This window comes from Heliangelus exortis, chromosome 3 (assembly GCF_036169615.1).
Source record: "Heliangelus exortis chromosome 3, bHelExo1.hap1, whole genome shotgun sequence".
In the NCBI taxonomy this organism is placed as follows: Eukaryota; Metazoa; Chordata; class Aves; order Apodiformes; family Trochilidae; genus Heliangelus; species Heliangelus exortis.
Window position 1 is genome coordinate 108,642,481 of NC_092424.1, and position 21,565 is coordinate 108,664,045.

General features: G+C 41.6%; 1 protein-coding gene across 9 annotated transcripts in view; it reads left to right on the forward strand.

Annotated features, from left to right (window-relative positions):
• CYP39A1 (cytochrome P450 family 39 subfamily A member 1) overlaps nucleotides 1-21,565 on the forward strand; it is a 30,295-nt gene that overhangs the window by 1,276 nt on the left and 7,454 nt on the right. Inside the window, exons 2-11 of one of the 9 annotated variants that reach the window (XM_071742128.1) lie at nucleotides 2,081-2,216; nucleotides 3,481-3,655; nucleotides 9,901-10,050; nucleotides 10,873-10,966; nucleotides 12,434-12,532; nucleotides 14,362-14,452; nucleotides 15,444-15,577; nucleotides 16,416-16,511; nucleotides 18,151-18,239; nucleotides 19,477-19,716. In XM_071742128.1, the coding sequence (XP_071598229.1) occupies nucleotides 2,081-2,216; nucleotides 3,481-3,655; nucleotides 9,901-10,050; nucleotides 10,873-10,966; nucleotides 12,434-12,532; nucleotides 14,362-14,452; nucleotides 15,444-15,577; nucleotides 16,416-16,511; nucleotides 18,151-18,239; nucleotides 19,477-19,576 (1,164 nt within the window). In that variant the 3' untranslated portion in view covers nucleotides 19,577-19,716. Of the gene's footprint in view, nucleotides 1-1,140; nucleotides 1,253-2,080; nucleotides 2,217-3,478; nucleotides 3,661-9,900; nucleotides 10,051-10,872; nucleotides 10,967-12,433; nucleotides 12,533-14,361; nucleotides 14,453-15,443; nucleotides 15,578-16,415; nucleotides 16,512-18,150; nucleotides 18,240-19,476; nucleotides 19,717-21,417; nucleotides 21,446-21,565 lie in introns of those variants that run through there. The other 8 variants (XM_071742129.1, XM_071742130.1, XM_071742131.1 and 5 more) reach the window with 8 other exon arrangements.

Consider the following 21,565-nt stretch of genomic DNA (forward strand, 5'->3'; position numbering starts at 1 on the left):
TGCCTGCCAAGTTAAAGCAGTTTTGCAGGTGATTTTGGGGTGGGCAGGGTGGATAACCAGAGGTACCATGCAACATAAGATACAGACAGCTGTTTAATGAGGGCTTCCAAGGACGTGGTTCCCAATTTTGCCAGGCAAACATGAGCATTAATAAGAAAGTCCAAATGGTTCTACTCAGTTTGAGCTAACAAGAAAAATTCAGGGAAACCCATGAGATTGTTCTGCAGTGCTGAATGGGCCTGCAGATCCATATTTCACATATTTCATATTTCATATTTCCATATTTCAGCCTCTCAGCCTGATTCTCTGTGGCTGGTTGCAGGGGGGGATGGCTCCTTGGGTTACATGGCAAGGGACAGGCATCCTGCATAAGGTTTGGTGGCAGGGGAACAGGCTAGAGAAGGGGCTTCTTGTGGAATGTTTCTGAAGATTAAGTGTCCACAGCTGAGTCTCTAATGGCCCCATGCAGAGCACTCCCTGACATTGGGAGGGGACATGAACATGATGAATGTGATGGCATTGAACTCGTGTCTGTCTGCATCCCAAGGGACAGAAAACCAGCCCAGGGCACCAACATCTTTCTTGACAGAACAGTAAGAGAGAGTGATTGCTCCCTGCCTGATAGTTCCCCTGGGAAAAATGGTAATTTCCTTAATTTCCTTCATTTGGGATTTTGGAGAACATCTTTCTGAAGTTTTTGTTTCTCTGGAGTGTTTCTTATCTGTAGGCTCAGATCTGCCTCTCATCATGGTCAAATGAATCAATTTTTAGACTCCCCAGGCTCCACAGACCTGATCTCTATTGGCATCTGGCTCACAAGTCATCATCTAAAATAAAGGGTTCCAATCTTTAATTGACTGTGACCTTAATTGAATATTTAAGTGTTATTGCAAGTTGCTGTTAGTTCAAATTTAATTTTATTCTGAAGTTAAAGTACATTTTAATGTTAATTTAAAATTTAAAAAATCTAATTTAAAAACAAACACAGTACAAATTCACTGATTTTTAGTCAGCCTGATGATGAGGACATGCTGCTCTCCATAAAAAGCAACCTTAGCTATTTAGTTATTATTAAAATGGTGTAATATTTATTATCCCCCAGAGAGTTTAATCAGCTGTTCTTTCTTTAATGATTTATAGTTTGAAGAACACAATCAAAAATCAGTTGTGTCAAGAGGGATCTTGTCCTTGGCTTCAAAGAGCTTTTGATGAAGCAGGCTTTACAATACAGACACAGACAACAAAAGAAATGGTAAAGTCATCTAAATGTAAATACTGTTGATTTCCAAGGCTTTTGCCTGTGAACAGGAATTGCCTTGATCAAGTAAAGATGTTAAAGATGCTTCATTTCCTAATTTTGATTTATTTTCTTTTTTATGCCTAAATCAGACAGCAAGTAGGTATTGAACACTTGCTTGCTAGATTAGAGTATCTACAATATCAGGGTTCTCTTTCATAATGTAAGAATTCAGAACTGAATATCTATCACTGAAAGTTTTGAGAGGGCTCCAGAATAGTAGATTAAGGGAAAATGAATGAATGATTTATGACATCAAAAATCTCTAATTATAGGACTCAGAAAACTCTTACCTATTCTGCTCAAAGCTTGTTAGCTATTTTGATACCAATCTTAAAAAACCTGCACAAGAAAGAAATTGTTTGTAGTAGCAAAACCTTTGAACTAGAAAAGGGGAAAACACTATAAAAATATGCAGGAGTGGGGAGTTTTTAGTAATAATTAAATTGAAATAGGTAGGATTCTGGAGTTTTAGAATATGAGTACCTTGCTATGGCAGCCAAGTTATGCAGTAGCTGATCCATCACTTGGGTTCTTCATGTACTGTGTGTACTGTAAGGTAATTCAAATACAAAATAAGGGTCAAGCAGCCCACTCTCCTGTTCCCTTTTGGTCTGGAAGTCTACAATTTTTTGTCTGATTCATCTTCATCTTTGTGCACTTCTGAATCAAGCTGGAAGGACCAGATCCTCCCTCCTGCTCTCTCAGTGATCTCTGCAGCTCTCTCGTGGCTTCCCCCAAAGGTGTTACCAGGACATTAATATGAGGTTTTGTTTCTTCCAGCATGGACCTGTTTTCACAATATTTGCTCTGGGAAAGAGATTTACCTTTGTGACTGAGGAAGAAGGAGCTGAAGTTTTTTTTAAATCTGAAGACTTAAATTTTGAACAGGCAGTACAACAAGCTGTGGAGAATGCAGGTAAAGGAGACCTAGCTCTTTTTTGATGGATATCAAATCTAATTACTCAGGAACATTAAATCCCAATCCAAAGCCCACTGGCTTTTTCATCATGCCTTGAATGCTTCTCTTAACATAACCATGCTACAAAATTAAGGGAAAATGAAATTCCCTCATGTAGAGAGTAGCACTGCAAACTTGTAAATTGATGTGGATTCAGTCTCAAGGTTTCTGATCCAGGCACTGTTACTCCTTTCATCATTAAACAACCCCAGTTTTGTATCAGGTGTTTTTCTGTGGCTGGACACTCCATCCATATCTACCACATTTGGAGCTATAATATAATGTCCTGTCACTGACTTGGAAAATGAGGTTGTAGCAGTAACCAGGTGTTACCCTGTTGTACAACAGTCATCAGAAAAGGGCGAGGTGTATATCAGCTCATGTACTTACATCCACATAGCATCACACAGACAGGAATTATTTGAGTAGTTTGGCAATTTTGGAAGGTGAAATAAAAGAGAAGCAAGTTGGAAGTGAAATGAAATCACAGAATCATAAAAACCCTGGCTGGAAGACACCACTGGAGATTGTGTAGTCCAGGAACCTGCTTGGAGCAGTGTCAGCAACAGCAAGTGGCTCAGGGCTGTGTCCAGTTGGGATCTGAATATTTCCAAAGATGGAAACTCTCCAACCTTCTCGGGAAACCTGTCCCTGTGTTTGACCATTGTCACAATAAAAACTTCCCTGTGCTTCCGTGGAATCTTCTGTATTCCCATTCCCTCCTTTCCTGAGAAGAGCCTGGCACCATCTTTACTTCCATCACCAGATTTTTATCCACATTAATTATATCCCCCTGAGCCTCCTCCAGGCTGAACAGCCCCAGCACACTCAGCCTCTCCTGGTAGGGCTGAGACAATGTACTAGAGCATGAGGACCCAAACTGTTTTTCTTGGATTAATTTATTTTTCATTTCATTCAGCTCTGTGGAGCTCATGCACAGGGAAGGAGAGGGGAAATCTCTGGACTGTTGATGGTGGCACTGAAGCTTCGTGAGGCAGGAGGTTGTTGCACAGAAGCAGAGGGCTCCCCAGCAACCTTCCCCAGGGTCAGAAGGAAGATTTCTGGGAATTGCACTCTAGGAAAAAGAGGGTTAAGGCATTTCAATTAGAGTCACAAGTTATGTGTAAACATTTTCACTCCATCTCTCTGTGAAAATCCACTTCATCTGCTTTCCAAAAACATCTTTGGGTTTTTTTGTTTTTGTTTTTTTTTTTTAATTTAGTTTCTGTCCCTGCAGAAGCATTTTATCAGAACCATGGTAACCTCTACAGCATGATGAAGGGAAAGATGGGTCCTTCTAACCTGCACCTGTTCACAGACACTTTGTGTAAGGAACTGCATGAGCACATGGCACACCTGGGCAGGGAGGGCACAGGAGACCTCAATGACCTGGTAAGGTAAGGTAAGGTGTAAGGTGTAAGGTAAGGTGTAAGGTAAGGTGTAAGGTAAGGTAAGGCAGTTTTATAGGACCCCTCTAACACTTGGGTGTCCCATATGGGAGCAGAGGTGTTACTGGAAAGCAGATGGAGCTCAGACTCATAAAGTTTTAGCATAGCTGTGTCAGGATACTCATCACTGCTTACCAGTGCAAGGTGGTTGACACAGTGGGCAGAGTTTCATCTGAAGGTGCTTCTCCTAGCTAGGAGAAACATCTGAATTAACTATTTGGGAAAAAAAAAAATGCAGCAGTGCCGCACGAAGGACGGGGAAACAGTTTGATGCAAACTAACTCCGTTTATTCGTACTCTTACACACAGTTATATACCTTGTTCTTATCTCGCATAACATATGGAATTACCTGATTGATGAGTTACAGTTAGCATGTTACTACGCGATTAGTTACATAGTAGGGAGATAACAACCTCTGTTTTACACCACTCATCTGTTTTTCAGGAGATCTTGCAAGCAAGGGAGTCTGTAGAAAGTCCCGTGCTTATCTAGCATACTTGTAAGCAAGGGGGTCTGCATCTGCAGAAAGTCCCGTGCTTATCCAGCATGCCCGGGGCTAGGTTCACTCCATGGTTTGAGTGATAACCAGCCTGTCTCCATCAATTGTTCTGTGCTATCAATACATGCTGCCTTTATTCCTACATCTCCCCCCTTCTGTTGCACAAGAAAAATTTTAGAAACAGTGCTATCAAATATTCGCTGGATACATTGAAAAAGACAAGGCAATAACAAAAGCAAAATCAGAATTACAAACCCAGTATAACAAAGAATTTTAACAAAAGATAAAAGCCATCCTGTAAGTCCCATATCATGAAGCCAGGTTGTGAAAGCATCACCGAGAGGGTTTATTTGTTGCTGAATCTTCTGTGTGTGACGCTTCAACTGCATGATGCTTGCGTGGATGCTGTCACTATGATCAGAGAGATTCATACAGCACATGCCTTCAAACTCCTGACAGCCATGACCCTGGGCTAACAATAAAAAATCTATAGCAGCGTGATTTTGCAATAAAGCGTGTCGCAAACTATTTTGATCCACTAAAAGATTATCTAAAATTTCAGTAGTAATATTTGCTTGCTTTTCAGCCCAGCATGCTAATCTAGCGAGGTTAGTAAGCGCGTTTCCTGCGGCAGCACCAGGAATAAAAAGAGCTAAAGCAGTTCTAGCAGCTACATTTAAAAGCTTAACATTATCATCACACTGTGGTGTGAGGCCTAGACTTCTTGCGTTACGAGCATGATATATAGGGTTAACTATCTGCCTTAATTCAGCATAGCGAGGAGCAAAAAGGGTTAATGAGCCTAGAGAGCAAGGTCCACCTACCGCATTACGTGGAATGCCTTGCCAAGCCCTATCACCGCAGATCAAAAACACTGTGGGGGGCAAAGCCTTAGCAGTTTTTCTAACCCAAATAAGTTTAATGTTAGCTTTTGGGTTATGTGTAGTCCCTATCACCGGCATTGGCTTAGACCCATTGTACCCACAATATCCTGATCCCAGTCTATAATCTCCAGACGTAGGACTGATGTCCGGCCAGGTATCAGGGTATGGTCTAGCAGCATACTTAGGACCAAGGACTATACAAGTAGGTGTCCAGTTTCCTGATACATTGCCGACTGCCTGGGACCCCAATAGATTTAATTCTTGTGGATCCCAGGGGAGTGACTTTGTCAGCCCCAAAATCAGTTCTGCTGAACAATTTCCAAGTGAAGGGCTTGCTTTGCAAGATCCAGTTGAAAAGTCAGCAAACAGAGAAACATTAAAACCTGAAAGACCTAATATGCATAATAAAGAAGGCGTGTTGCCGTTTGTTGATAAGATCAATCAGTGCTCTGAGCAGATTATACAGTTGCAAGTTGGAAATTTCTCTGAGCACTGAAGCTTCTGCTCGGAGAACAATACCTGCTACATAAGCCGAGTCTGTAATAATATTAAAAGGTTGGTTATTGAAAAGAGAAAAAGCTCTAGTCACAGCTGCTAATTCAACAAGCTGAGGAGAACCTGGGTGGAAGGTGATATCAGATTGCCAATCCTTGGTTTTAGGGTCTCTCCATACAACTACAGCTTTATGAGAGGCACCTGAACCATCTGTAAACACAGTAACTGCTTGTAAAGGAACTTCACTTCTCTTTGGAACTTCTGCAAGAGAAAAGGACAAGCGAAAGAGTTTATGCGGAGGAAAATGATTTGAAAATTGTCCCGTGAAGTCCTGTACGGCAATCTGAAAAGGAAGTGAATTCTGTAGGAGAAAAGAAAGATACAATTCAGTAACAGGCATATAAATTGTAGAAAAAGATTTGCCGGAAAGAGTTAACAGTCGCTCTCTGGCTTTCATAATGATTTGAGAAAACATCTCTGGCCGCTGTAAAATAGTTTTAGAGGATTGATTGGGCAGGAAAATCCACTCTAGAATCAACAATGGATCTGTAAGCGTGGTGTCCCACTGAAAAATCATGCCACAATATTTTACACCATCCTCTAAAATTATTAATTGAAAGAATAAATTAGGGTCCCACCGAGAAGCTTGCCTCTGTTCGATGGCTCTGCAAACTCTTTGTAATGCTGATTCCTCAGAGGGTGTTAAGTGTCTAGGAGCCAGTAAGTCTGCGTCTCCTTTAAGAAGATCAAATAAAGGAGCCAATTCAGAATTTGAAATACCCAAAAGGGGTCGCAACCAATTAATAGATCCCAAAAGTTTTTGAGCATCGTGCAGTGTGGCTATCCGAGTATTAATCGATAGCATTTGCGGAATTATGGAATGATTGGTAATTTTCCACCCTAGATAATTCCAGGGGGCCTGTTTTTGAATTTTTTCTGGTGAAACTTTCAAACCTGCCTGATCGATGGCAGTTAACACAAATTCTATTGCTTTTTGTAACTCACCCTCAGCGGCAGCAGCAATTAACACGTCATCCATATAATGATACAATATTACAGTTGGAAATTCAAGACGTACTGGGGCCAATATTTTGGCCACATACCACTGGCAAATTGTGGGGCTATTTTTCATGCCCTGAGGTAAAACCGTCCAATGGTAGCGTTTGAGAGGTGCTCCCATGTTAATGCTAGGCACAGAAAAGGCAAATTTAGGTGCATCATCAGGATGTAAAGGAATATCAAAAAAGCAATCTTTTAAATCAATAACAATCAAATTCCATTCCCGCGGGATCATTGTTGGTGAGGGGAGACCTGGTTGTAACGCTCCCATTGGCTCCATAACATCATTAACTTTTCGTAAATCATGCAATAATCTCCAACCACCTGATTTTTTTCTTAATTACAAAAATAGGAGTATTCCACGGACTGAAAGTTGGGACTATATGTCCCTTTTTTAATTGAATTTGTAGCAATTGTTCTAGGGCGTTAAGTTTTTCTTCTGATAAGGGCCACTGATTCACCCACACTGGATCCTGTGTTTTCCAGGTTAATTGTGGGATTTCACGCCCCTCTACAGTGACCCTTGTTAAAAACCCGTTTCCAAGTGCAATCCCCATTGTGACAAAACATCCCTTCCCCACAGATTCAATGGCACTGGCAATACAAAAGGTCTAATACTAGCTACCCTGTTCTCTGGACCAATGATTTGAATAATATCTTCACTCTGATAACTGTTACCAATTCCCCCTATTCCTGCTAATGGCTGTGCAGTGCGAATTAATTTCCACTGGCTCGGCCACTTAGCTTGGGAGATTACGGTAACATCGGCGCCTGTGTCAATATGACCTGTTAACACAACTTGTTGACACCCGTTTGTAAGTTTACATTGTTTCAATGGTCTGTCCTTTGAGATCGCATGTGTCCAGTATATTTGCGGGCAGCCTGTAGATCCGAAAGCACCTTGCCGCGTGGCATCGCGTATGGATCGTGATCATCAGGAAACAGATCTGGCTCTCCCCCCGGATCGAAAGGATCGGGCTCGAACGGATCGTCGCTCGGCAAATCCGGGCTGGTTACTTTGGCTACAGTTCTGACAGGGGGGGCGTCTTTCTGCGCTCTTCCCTCTGGTAGCGGAGGGGCGCTGGGAACTGCAGAAGCGGCAGGAGTGTCTGCTCGTCCCGATTCCCGCGCTTTAACCCCTTCAAATACTGTTCGCCAGGAAAAAAGGAGTTTGATCGCTTCCTGATCCCCTCGCGTGCTCAGGTCCCATAAACGGACCCCTGCTTTATCCCACAGTTCAGATTTAAAGATAGTAACAGCAGTAACATCTGGGAATTTATCACGAACCCATTTTAACATGAGCTCATGATCCGAGATTTCTTTCTGTTGCTTAAGCAACAGTTCTCTCATAAGTTTATAAACGTCCTTTTCTTCATGGGAACTCTGACTTCCCATATCAACGTTTCTCCGATCTCACCTGCCAATCGCGAGGAGGTGCAAAATGGGGTGGCCACCCACTTCCAGGCTTCCTTTCAGCCTATCCAACGTTATCGGAGACTGCGGCCGGATGCTTCTTTCAGCAACTTCTACCCGGCGTTACGTCGAGTTCCCCGGCGTCACGTCCAGCATCACGTCGGGGTCACCATTTGCCGCACGAAGGACGGGGAAACAGTTTGATGCAAACTAACTCCGTTTATTCGTACTCTTACACACAGTTATATACCTTGTTCTTATCTCGCATAACATATGGAATTACCTGATTGATTAGTTACAGTTAGCATGTTACTACGCGATTAGTTACATAGTAGGGAGATAACAACCTCTGTTTTACACCACTCATCTGTTTTTCAGGAGATCTTGCAAGCAAGGGAGTCTGTAGAAAGTCCCGTGCTTATCTAGCATACTTGTAAGCAAGGGGGTCTGCATCTGCAGAAAGTCCCGTGCTTATCCAGCATGCCCGGGGCTAGGTTCACTCCATGGTTTGAGTGATAACCAGCCTGTCTCCATCAATTGTTCTGTGCTATCAATACATGCTGCCTTTATTCCTACACAGCAGCTTCCAACAAACCCTGTTTCCTGAAACGTGGGATAAAAGCTTCCTGAGTTTATAAAGAACTCAGACAAAACGCTTGATGAAAACTTTTTCTGGATGTTTTGGACCAAGCCTGGCCCAAAACTTAAATAAGACTTATGCAACTGACTTTGCTGCTGGAATGTCATCCTTCTGTGAAAAAATCCCTCAAATGGCACTGTCACAGTTTCATGTGACAACATCAGGGCTTTGAACTCCTCCCCCCTCCTGAGCACCTGGGATAACCCCTGTATCTTGCCTGTCCCTCAGGACTACAATTGCATTTGCCTTGAACCTGTAATGTCAATCCCTGGGGAAAAACATGGGGAAAAAAGGCTCCCAGTGGTGTCAGTAATAAGATGCAACCCCACACATCCCATGATCTTCCCCCAACTTGTCTTCTGAGATCAAAATCACATCCCCTTCTGCTCATAGGCTAGATGATGAACTACAGAATCCACAGGAGACATCCATGGAAAATTGGTTCCGAGTGTGATCTGTTCTTACAATTTTCCCAAACAACACAGGATATAGAACTGGAATGCAGTGCCCCTGGGTAACTCAAAAATAAATCCTTAAAGCCAGCAGGTGGCTCCATCTTCCTTATGATCTTTTGAACAGGAAAAAAGTGGAAGAGTTATGCCTGAAATATGCATTAAGCAGTAGCTGGAACCCAGGAAAAACTGCATAAGGGTTTCTCAGAGCTCAAGAGCAGACGTGAAGTGGGCTGGAAAAGCAGCTTAGGATTTGCATAACAGAGGAGCAAATAGGGAAAGAGTGTTACAAAAACAAACAAACAAACAAACACAAAACCCAACCGAAACCCCCAAAATAAACAAAAACAACCCAACCCTCTCCCCCCCAGAAAAAACTCCAGAAAACAAACAAACAAAAAACAAAAAAAAAAACCAAACAAATAACAGGAAAAAAAAAGTATTGTTCAGTCCAGAAGGCTGCAAGCAGAGGTTTTCTCAGGGTGCCTGGTTGCAGAAGGGTTTGTGCAACACCCAGAAGGTCCACATGGGCTCACCTGAAATAAATAAGAGTGGTGATTAATGGGGAGAAGGGGACCCAGAGCCCTTCTGTCACTGCTCCAGTGACCAAACACTACCTGGTTACTTTCAGCCAGGAGACACCTGAGTCCCAGACATGTGGTGCTGACAACTCCACATGCCACAGCCTGACCTAAAGATGCTGCCCCAGCTTCCTTGTGGCCTGTAAGTCATGGGGATCTTGTCCTTGCAGGCATGTCATGTATCCAGCAGTGGTGAACACTTTATTTGGGAAAGGCATCTGCCCAACAAGCCAGAGTGAAATCAAGGAGTTTGAAGAACATTTTCAGAAGTATGATGAGGACTTTGAATATGCTTCTCAGCTGCCTGAGTGCTTTCTGAGGTAACAGAGCAGAGATGATGCTTCTGGTATACCCTCTCCAGGCATTTTGCTTGCTGGGATATCAGCCCTAAGAGGTGTTTTCCATGAAGGAGGAGGATGTGCTGCCTTTATTAGTGGTGCACCCTTGGGTCAGGTAGCCTTTAAGTGAGGTTCTTCAAAAAAATTCTGACCCTGTCTCATGCATTTTCCTGGCATAAAGCAGAAACAACCTTGCTTAGGTGGGGAGAGTCCAGCTTGGACCTGTCAGAAAGCAGCAGAGCTGGGCAAAGGCCCAAGCCTAAATGTGACCTCTAAGCTGAGGGCATCCCTGGGGATTCATTTCTCTGCTCTTTCCTACACCTTTAGCTGTTTTCCCAGCAGACTGATCCCAGGATACAGGGCTGCAAGCCTGCAAACTCCAAGGAGGACACCCTGTCAGTGCTCTTAGGGCCATGACAGCACCTCAAGACCTCACAACAGCTTTCAGGAAGAATTAAGGATGCTCTAAACCTGTGACCTTTATTTTCTCAGGGGTTGTCCCAAGATTCACCTAAGCAAGTGCCAAAAGCCACAATGAAAAGTGGTAGGGGAATAGATATGAAAATCTAGAGACCTGAAGTCATGGGTCCTGGCTGCAAGCAGGGTCTGGTCAAGGTGAAAGTCTCAGACAAGTTGTTCTTCAAGTCAACACTACAGTCAGTCAGACTGACACTTGACTGGTCAACACCTGACTGCTGCCTGGGGACTCTTGGAAAGAAAACAAGGAGTACTTCTCATTAAAAAGGAAATGTTGGTTTGTGCTGCCTCAATTAAGTTCTTCATCTTTGCTGATTTTCTTTACAGGAGCTGGTCCAAATCCAAAAAATGGCTACTAAAATTATTTGAGAAAGTAGTGGCAGATGCTGAAAGGACCAACCCTTCAGAGACCACATCCAAGGTAAACATCTGAGGCTATGAAATAAGGTGACTTCATTGCATGTTCTGACTGAAGTGTTGAAGAACAGGAATTGTTACACTAATGGAAGAAATAAGCCAAATATTATTCTATTCCATTCCAAGCTGTTCCATTATTGACCAGTATTGCTGTCACCTCTGTTAGGACAGACCCATAATTTTGAGTCCTACTTCTCAAGTTGGTTTCTCTCCTACAGTTCTTAGAATTTACATCTTCTGGGGAATTTTAAGCCAGGGGTTCAGAGCTATGACCCATCACCAGCCTCCAGCATGGTTGCAGTCAGCAGTTACAAGAGATGAGAGCAGGACCTCTTCAGTTGTTTCTCTGAGAGCACCGTGCTGTGAAATTTCAAAACCTTCTACGTACTATTTTTAAACCCTGGTGTAGAGTGAGTAGATCCTCCAGCAGCCAGACTAGTAGAAAATAGCAGATTACTGGATTGGAAGCCAAGTACTCTAAATATTGATTGTGTCAAAGCTGTGATAAATTGTCCTCCTGGTTATTCTCAGCTATGGTGGGAATTCTGTCTACATGGCTGACACACGTGAGGGCAGACTGGCCTGGGAATTTGGATCTACCAAATTATTATCATTAAACAAACCAGGTTTTATTTAGACTCTAAAAGCTTTACATACCACAATTCAGTTCATAAAATAAACCAGAATAATGGAAAGAAAGAGAGGGCTAGAGCAGAGATGGTGGGAGCTAAGAAGGTACAGGAAGTAGGAAGAAGAAATTTGGTGTCTTAGATTGGGAATCTGAGAAAATGAGCAGTCATTTTTTATTCAAGGTCAGCAGCCTTTTCCTCTCCAAAAAACAGACAGGAAGCTTTGCCCTGAATGTATGATTGTCCTATATTTAAGGCAATAAGCTGATCCTAGAACATGATTCAGCTGCAGTGATTTCAAAGATTATCAAGCCACTGAAGTCACTAGTTAGGTTATTAATAAGTAGAGAGTTTGCTGATATATTAGTACATCTTTTCATAACAAGCACTTTTTTGGCTGGGACTGAGAGAATATTTTCTTAATTTCCATTCACTCAACCTGTTCAGTCCCATTTTCGTTTTTTTTTTAAATAGAGCAGGAATAAAAACGAAGATATTTCTCTTTTTCTTTCTTCCACATAAAATCAACAACGGGGGATTGAGGGAACCAAATTCTCATAAAACTTTAAGAAAATGGAGGGCAGTGCAAGTATTCAGTGGGGATTCATGTGGTGCATTGGCTTCTTCTGGCCCTCTGCCTATGAGTGAGTCTCACTCTCTTAACAGCTGTCATCTCTACTTTGTGAGTGCAAAAAACCCCCATAAATAACATTACTTCTCTTTAACAAACTAGTCTTACATTATATCCTTGAATTCTACTAAGCCTTACCCTAAAGTATATTTTAACATAATTTTTATGTTAACATTTTTATTATTTACACGTTATCTTTTATTTATAACAGACCCTGCTGCAACATCTCCTGGACAACTTGCAAGAAAAACATCTGGCTCCCAGTTATGGTCTCCTAATGCTCTGGGCTTCCCAAGCAAATGCTGTCCCTGTAAGTATATCAGCTAGAGAAACACCTTGTCTCCATCCTGCTCAGAAGCAAAGGCTTCAAAGCAGAGGTCACACACACCCCATGTGTTCCAAGGAAGGGATTATCACACCCACACACATCACTACAAATATACCCAGGCTGCAGTGTCACAGAAGCGATGACAAGAAAAGCTCTTCTAGTATTTTTCCTAAATTATTGTGTCCCCTATCATAAGATTTTGGGAGCATATGTCTCCTAGGTATTAAGATAACAGTCTTAAGCTTTGAAGAGCATTTTGAGGCACTGTGGCTCCATTGTAGTAGAGGCTCTATTTTAAATAGCCCTGTGTTATCAATTGTAAAGAATATCAAAAAGCACAATACAGAGGGACTTCAGCTGGGTGTAAATCCTTCAGTGAATTTGGCTCTTTGGGGGATGTGCTGTACAAATGCTGCTGTTCAGGGGAAGAAAAGCAATAGCTTGATTCTACTGCCACTGAAGTTTTGTCTGTGTTATAGATTTGACAGATTAATGATACAGATGTATGTTATGCTAACAAGCCCAATGTATCTAACACAGCTTAGGCTGACCAACGAGAGTTATAGGAGTTTTTCAGCTTAAGAATCCATAGCAGCAAAAACATCCTGTATTTACCATGGCTACTAAGCTCTTTCCAGCACAGTTATGTCAGTTACAGATGTGATTTAGAAAAGAATGATAGTGGGTTATTTTTATATGTACTCCTAATGGGTATATCTATGTTTTTGTAGGCTGGATATTACCAAAATTTACCCCAATGGAATTTTATCCATTTCAGTGAGGTTCCTGTGGATTAACATGTTGGTGTAAGTGACAGACATAGCCTGCTGCCTGTTATCAGGATAACTGACATTCCTTCCACAGCACTCTCATTACTTACTTCTGTAATATTCAGCTGTAAATAGACATACAGCTACTTCTTTGTTTCTCAGAATAGTCACAGCCACTCTTCCTGTGACTGGAATGATGAAAAAAAAAAAAGACTTTTCACCTTCCTAGGGGATTTTTACAAACACATTAAACCCTTTTATCCCTCCTCAGCCCCTGGAGTGAAGCTGCAGCATCCGAGAGCTGTGCAAGGAAACTGAGCCACCAGATTTGTTTTGCAGAAGGAGGGCTCATCCACGTGGGGCTATTTGGGAAATAACAGTAGGACTTCTCATCCCTCACCAGCACAGATGGCCTGAGACCAGATCTGCATGCAAACTGCACCTCCTGCTAGCTCAGCAAGAGGAGAGGGACTCCTGGCAGTGCTGCAAGTCCTTCTGGTTTCATCCTGCTTAAGAGGATTTTCTCCTTTCCTAAATTTCTTGATTTTCAACTTCATTGCATAATCAGTTAGCAAATTATTTCTAAAGGGGTTGTACTACAGCTTGTTTTTGCTGTTAATTAAAACTTTTCCTGCCTGTTCTAGTGTCACTCACTGTGGCAGTGCCCTGCAAATTATTTCACCTCATTTCTGCTAATATTAGTAGAATTTACTATTTAATTTTTCTTCCATTCGAGCAGCTAAATCTAATCACACGCAATGATTTAGTAATTAATTTTAACACCTAGTTATTTGAAATTAAATAAAGGATTCTGTGTCTCAAAGCCAAAGCTATGTAATGTTCACTGAAGATAAGTACACAACAGATGACTAGACCTAATCTCCCAGGATCCGAGCCCTTAAATGTGGATTTACCCTGAAAGCACAGCTCCCTGTGCATCCGAACTGCAGCAGGCACATCCAAGAATATAATTGTTTACCTGCCCCTAATATTTGCTACAAAGATGCTGTAATTCTGCTCCATGCTTTTATCTCCATTCAGATTGCATTCTGGACCCTTGTTTTCATACTCTCTTATCCTTCCATTTACAAGAAAATCATGGAAGACCTGGCTTCTGTTTTTGGCAAAGCAGGTAATAAATCCAATAATGTACTTCTGAAACCTAGAATTGATTTATTCTGTGTTGGCCCAGCACATGCCTGATGGTCAGTGACTGGGAGTAATGAATTTCACTGCTGAGGGTACTACTGATAACAAAGGGTCCAGCTCTGAGTTCTTTACTCTGCATAGGCTCAAGACATATTTTTAAGCAAAAAGAATTTTTAGCAAAAAAAGGTAGAAAAAGAACCATATGTATTTGTTTCTTCATTTCACACCTATCATTTAGACCTATTAACCATGCTTGTGCTTTTTTCTACGATAGGGTCAGATGAGGTCTTTCAATTCAGCTGCTTTTCCTGGTGTGATGTTCACCACAATTACAGCTATTCTATGGAAAAGCAGTCCAGGAACTGTTCTCTTTTCTCTCATCTGAGGCCAATTTATCCATCATGATTCACCTCCATATGACCCTTTCCCTCTAAAACCAGTCACCTGCTGGGAGCAGTCATTCACATATGCAGTCCCCTAAACAATGCTGAGACTTTCATGTAAGACTCTTAGTTGACATGGGTCAAAACCACATCAAGGAATATGTCAATAATTAATGAATAAGGATAATAATGAACCAATACTTAAACCTTTCTCCTGGCCCTGTTGCATTTGCTAGTGTTAACACAGCCCAAGAGCTCACAGCTTGACTACTTGTCTTGGTGCCTACAGAGATTTCCCTGCAGTGTTCTACCAAAGTTTTAAAAACTCTTAACTTCCAAGATCATCTCTCTTTAGCCTCTTCTGGCAAATACCCAATCTACCTTAGAGTTAATAAATTATCATCATTGGCTTTTCTTAAATCATACTAATTTTAGGCCATATACTTTGAAATAGAAAGAAAATGTTTGGGTGTAAGCCAGGTCTTGGAGTCTTGAGGTGTTCTATCAGGTCTAAAACAAGGTTATGTATCAAAACAGGTATGAAATCTGAAGTCTGATTTTTACAGTGTCTTCCTTCTCGTGCCACACTAGGTAAAGATAAAATAGAAGTCTCTGAAGAGGACCTTAAGAAGCTTCCTTTTATTAAGTGGTGCACTTTGGAAGCCATAAGGCTGAGGTCTCCAGGTGCAATCACCAAGAAAGTAGTAAACCCAATAAGAATTCAAGTGAGTAAATCCCATAAGAATTTTTTTCCTTTCCCCCCCCCCCTTTTTTTTTTCAAAGGATATAGATAAAATTAAAGTAGGAGATATATTTCACAATCTGACATATAGCTTCCACTTAGCTCAACAGATTTATTCATCATTATTTTAATAATACTTAATTTAAGAGTGGTTTTCCTTCTTTACTCATAGTCTTACCTTCAGTTATGAACTGAATTTAAATTAAATTGAAATGAGGTGGAGGTACTGTACTGATTGTATATGAAACAGCAATCAGGCAAAATAAATACAATAAAAGGTACCAATTTAGTAACCTGTAAGACTCCTTTTTTTGTTTGTTCTCTTCCATGGCATAAAAAGGAGAAATATGAGCCTTCAAGAGTCTAACAAATTTCAGGAGAAAAATACTCTCCCTTAAGGAATCAGCACTCACATCCATTTAGGAAATTACTGGAGTGCCATGAAGGGCTATTGCCATTTAAGTTTTTCCATTAATTTCTTTATGTTTTGAAGGAAGTGCTTAACAGAGATTTAGAAAAAAAACCCAGTTCATATGGTACATCAAGAGGCAGGAAGGACAGAAATAACATTTCAGTTATCTCTGTACCTGAGAAACCAAATGAAAACAAAAACAGTCTTCACATTCCCCACTGTTTAGGTCTATCTTGTGGAAAAACAGGGCAACAGCAAGAAGCAGCTTCAAACAAGTAAGGCCCACCATGGCCTGACCACCTTCACTTGTCCTCTGCTAGGAGCTTCTGCTGGTGGCAGAGAAATACTAAGGAGGGACTGTTTTGTGAGTTGAAACCATGGTTTTCTCAAAGTTTTTTCTCCTTTTCAGAATTTCACTGTGCCTGCAGGTGACATGCTGATGTTGTCACCGTACTGGATGCACAGGAACCCAAAATATTTTCCTGACCCAGAAATGTTCAAACCTGTAAGTTGTTGTTCTTAGCATGGGTGTTTTGTTATCCCATTTCCTGTTCACTTCGTTCACAACAGACAAAGTTGGGTATTCCCAGTTGTCTGGAACATGGCCTTGTATACAGAGAAGATGAGCACAAAAAGGAGGAACCTGTAGTAATAAGCAAGACTTTAATTTCAATTATGTATTCCACACAATAAGGTACTAGTTTAGATCACTTTGAGCTTGATTCAGAGCCCACCATGGAAAGATCACACTGATTTCACTGTTCAACCCAACTCCAAGTATTTTCCTCTCCCTGGCATCTGCCTGCAAAGCTTATCTCCAGTTATTTACCCAGGGTCATTGTTTTTTCCACTCTGGTAATTCAGTAGCTCATCTAGAGTTTCTTGATTATTATTCCACTCCAGGTGGCTGTGTGGGCAGTCTTGTAACTGCTCTTTTTATCATCATCTGCTATAGACCAGCTTGTCTTTTTGAATTTAAACAAAACTTACTTTCTAGCAAAGTCTTCACTGATTTGAAAACTCATAACAAATCCTGCCTGTTTGAAACCCTGAACAGAAACCTTCATGCAGCATCTTATTCCACAGAATGACAGAATTTCTTTAGTAACTTCATTCCCAAAGAGCAAGCTAGCTTATTTTTTAGAAATTCACCCTTTTTCCATGAGGAATAGGTGAGAACCCAATGGATGTTGCACTGTCAAATGGTATCCCATTTCTTTATCACCACTAAGCTTATTTTTATTTGTTTTTATTGGTTTTTGATGCTAACATGTTTCCTCTTCAGAAAGCTCTAAACAAGCTGAAAAGAATCCAAAATAAATAAGGACAAGGTTACATCTTGAAGACAGTTTCATCAGAGGAATTAACCACCATAAACTTGAGGAGGTGTTACTTTAGGTCCTTGGTACAGCTGTGCTGAGTTTCTGGAAGTTGGCATCATTTGTCACCCATTCAGGATATTTAATTCTGTCACTGTCACCTCCCCAAATTTTACCCAATATTGTTTTGCTCCTCATCTTGTTCTGTTTTTCTTAAAGCAACTCAGGATGGAGCAAGGAGCCCTTTGGGTACAGACAGGCTCTTTTTTTTTCTTTTTTTTATTGAGAGGATTTGTTTTTTCACACGCTGGCTTCCATCTGGGAATGGGGCTGTGCAATCCTGGCTGTTCTCTTGCTCATTGCATTTATCTGGGCACAGAGTCTTAGAAATGGTTTGTGTGCAAGGTGTACACAAGCTGTTTATGTGCCATGATAGAGTTTTGTGGCTGAGGAAAGGTCCTGGCTGAACCTTTGCTTTGAGTGTCCATCCATCTAAAAGGAGGTGGCATTTTTATAGGCATTTCAGTAGCTCCAGACACAGGAATTAGAAAAATGGGGAGGTATAGGAAGAGTGCTTTATAAGGGTGATTTTGAAAACCTCTCCAGCACTAAGTATGCTTCAAATGGGACCCTCATTTCTTTCCTTGAGTGGGTGCTGACTTCTGAATCCAGACTCTTAACACTAACAGGTTGAATGCAAAAAATAGTATTAGTGCAACTTCATCTTGAGGATTAGCTGTCCAAGGTCATTTTTAGCCTAGAGAAATAAAGTTAAGCTTTATTTATATAAGACTGATTTGGAAAAAAAAAAGTTTCTTCCCACAGGATCGTTGGAAAGAGGCAAATTTAGAGAAGAATGCTTTCTTGGACAGCTTTGTGGCATTTGGAGGAGGGAAGCATCAGTGTCCAGGAAGGTCAGTGAAACAGCTGAGGTTTATTTATTCTCAAACCCTGCAGAGAGCAACTCTCTTGAACTGGGCTCCTCTTACACTTGGAGATAAAGTGTTTTTGTTGCTTTGCTTTTTGTCAGCCCCCTAATGCTCAGTATTATCTGGACCTTGTTTAAACTGATTTGAAAGTGGTTTAATTCCTGGAAAAGACAGCTTAATTCATGATGTAAAAACAGAATCTGAGACTGGCCCATGAAGGGATATCCCCCAGGGAGGAAAGTCAGCCTAGCTCTGCTGCTGCTGGGGCACCTTCTCATCAAGGGGGGGTTGTTCCACTTGCAAACATGCACAGGCATTTATTTAGGTTGCTATAAACCAGTTCTGAACTAATTAAAGAACATTTCTGTGGTCTGAAACTCTTTCCCCCCTCTATGAAGCTATTGAGATCTTTGGTAATCTTCAGGTATCTTAACTACTTCATCTCTGTTTAAATGTTTGAATCTTGTCTTAAGGCCCACACAATTGTACAATGACTTAAATTTAAGATCCTATCTCTCTCCACTCCTCCAGCAATACCAGCCTCAGTGCTTCCTGCATTCCTTCTGCTGTTTTCTCTGCTGTCCCTCTTCCTGGAACAAGTCCCAAGGAGCCAGCTGCTCCTTGTTTCTGTGTTCAAACATCTCTATGCTCAGTTCTCAGCCTTCAAAACCTGGTCTCCTCTATGAGGAAAGTAGCTAAAAATCCTTGTAATTAGTTAAAATCAAGAGTCCCATGTGGACCAAGGGGTCTAGAGGGTCTTGCAGAGGATTTGGATTCCTGAATCTGCACCTTGTAGCAGGCTGGACATGACTGTCAGAGAAACTTTGTGAAGGCATTAAAGACATAAACAAAGTGAATAAAACTGCATTCACCATCTAGGCTTGAAAGAGGAAAGTACTCACTTGCTGCTGGTACCTCCCTGACTTGTACCATTTTCCTGAGATAAATATGAGAACAGCCTCATTCACAAGAGGCATCCACAGGTACAGGACAAGCTGCAAAACAATATTTCTGAAAGCTGCTTGTTTATATATCCTGACCTATTTATTTGTTCAGGATGTTCTCTGGACTCTGATAATATCTGTAAGTTTGTGGTTAGAAAGAAAATTTCCACATTTCCACATAGATAATGGATGGAGAATCCTTTTCTTGCTATTAGACAAAATGTCCTTTCAAACCCTTTGGCAGTCCACATGCTAACACACACCTTCACATTATTCAGCAGTAATTCTAGAAGAATAAAGCGGTGGTCTTGGAAGAAAGAAAATGAACCCAAGGGATGTATCTATACTGCAGGCTGTAGATTTCCTTGGCATGATTGAATGAAACAGTGATATTTCAAGTTTAGTATGCATTTTTCTTAAATTTAGTACAGGGATTTTAGATGAATTGTATGAAACATTTCATTTTTCCATAACAAAAGCTCATAATGTAATTAAAAGCTAATTTAATCCAACTGAAAGCTAGAAAATAACTCGTAAAATATTCTAGGAAACTGACATAGGAAGAACTCCTACAAGGCCATTTCTGAGCCATCTTCTTTTTCACTTACAAAAAAATTTTCATGGCAATAAAGCTGCTGTGCTTGCCTGGCTGTAAGTCTCCTCTCTTACTGACATTGCAATCCCCCCAGCACATTGGCCATGGTTTCACTCATTTACTGCAGGAATTCAATCTACACCTGGCTCCTGGGTCCCAGCACAACACCAACACGTAGCAGTGCAATGGGGGCAAGATTTTAGAAAGCACATCTTTGCCAGCCCCCCTTGTCACTAAATAAAAGAGGAAGACATTAGTGACTTGGAGTTTTTACAGGAAAACTACTCTAGAACCCAGTCATGAATCCAAAAGAGAGGTGAGAACTAAAGGGCCTTTAGCTGCAAGAAAGCTCATGGTTTCTGCTCAGTGCAGAGCTGGGGGAGAGGAGGATGCAGTGGGACTTTGCAGCTCTGCCTTTCCCTCCTGGGCTGTCCCCCTGGCCACCCTGGGCCATGGGTGTTGCTTACCACCCTTAGGTTTCAGCATCTCTGTTTCCAGAGCAGAATTACAGCAGCAGCCTGCTTGGAAACCACTTTGAGATGTAACTTTGGGAAGTGCTGCACTTCTGTCTGTCGGTTGCATCCATTGCTGCTTGGACCCCAGTGCAGGTACAGAGGTGTTCTGAGCTGGGTAGCCCCCATCTGGCTGTGCTTGTGTTTGAAGGACAGCCCTCTGTCCATCCACCATTTCCACTTTCAGGCCAAGCTAGAGGCATTTTGGCATTGAGTTGCACCATAGGGCGTCCTTGCCAGACCCACTCAGGATGGCTCAGGGGCAGAACTTGAAGCATCATGAGCCCGGGGCTACCCTGTGCAAACAATTCAGTAATGTATAGTACCTCCAGCATGGGGTTTGAGTGAGCAAGTCCTGCCTGATCTGAGCTAATTTCCATTGAAGCATCTCTGCACTGAGCTCAAGGTCACCAAAAGCTCCCCTATCTCAAGGTAATTCCAATGTGAATTCACAGAGATAATTTGGGTCTGAAACTACACCAAACCAAACAGGCTTCTTCCCCCTCTGGAGCACAGGGCAGCTCAGAGCACAGGTTTGGATGGCCCTGCAGGAGTTAGTTTGGGTCTTGTGGGTCTTAGGAGTTTTCTCTTCATACCTGAAGGTGCCATGAACCTTCCCATGTGACTTCCCCAAAAGATGTTTTATCCTAACTTTCCAGCACACCTCAGATAACTGTGTAGAGGACCAACGTGACTTTGCTACTTTAATGAGGTGTTAAAGACTTCTGCCTAAATTCTGCAAGTGAGTAACCCCACAGCCTGACATAAGTCCCTGCTAGGGCCTGAATGCAGAAAAACTAAAATTCACCTGAAGTTAGCTGAAATCTTCTCCAGAGTGACTAAGAAAGACCTTCCTGAGAGTGTCACAGAAAAAAAATCATGCCCTTGAGTCTCATAGAGCATCCAAATGCTGACACATTCAGTAACCCCTGCTGTCACAGCTACTCTGATGTCATCAGGCTCCCAGCTGTATTATGTAACTTTATATAGAACAATTAGTCATATAAGCTTTTCTATATTTGTCTTCTCACTCCCATGAAGTTATTTCAAGCCAGCATAAATGTTTACACAGTGGAAAAGAACCATAATGATAAGGGTCTGGTTTAACCTAGGGTGTCTGAGTGATCCTGTTGGCCCAATCTTTCACCAGAAAGAAGGGGCAGCCCCTACTTCTGTGTTCTTCACTGAATAATGAAGCTGAACAAGGCTTCATGGAGTATAAAACTTGTCAAAGCCCCCCTGTTTCTTGTCTGATGGGAT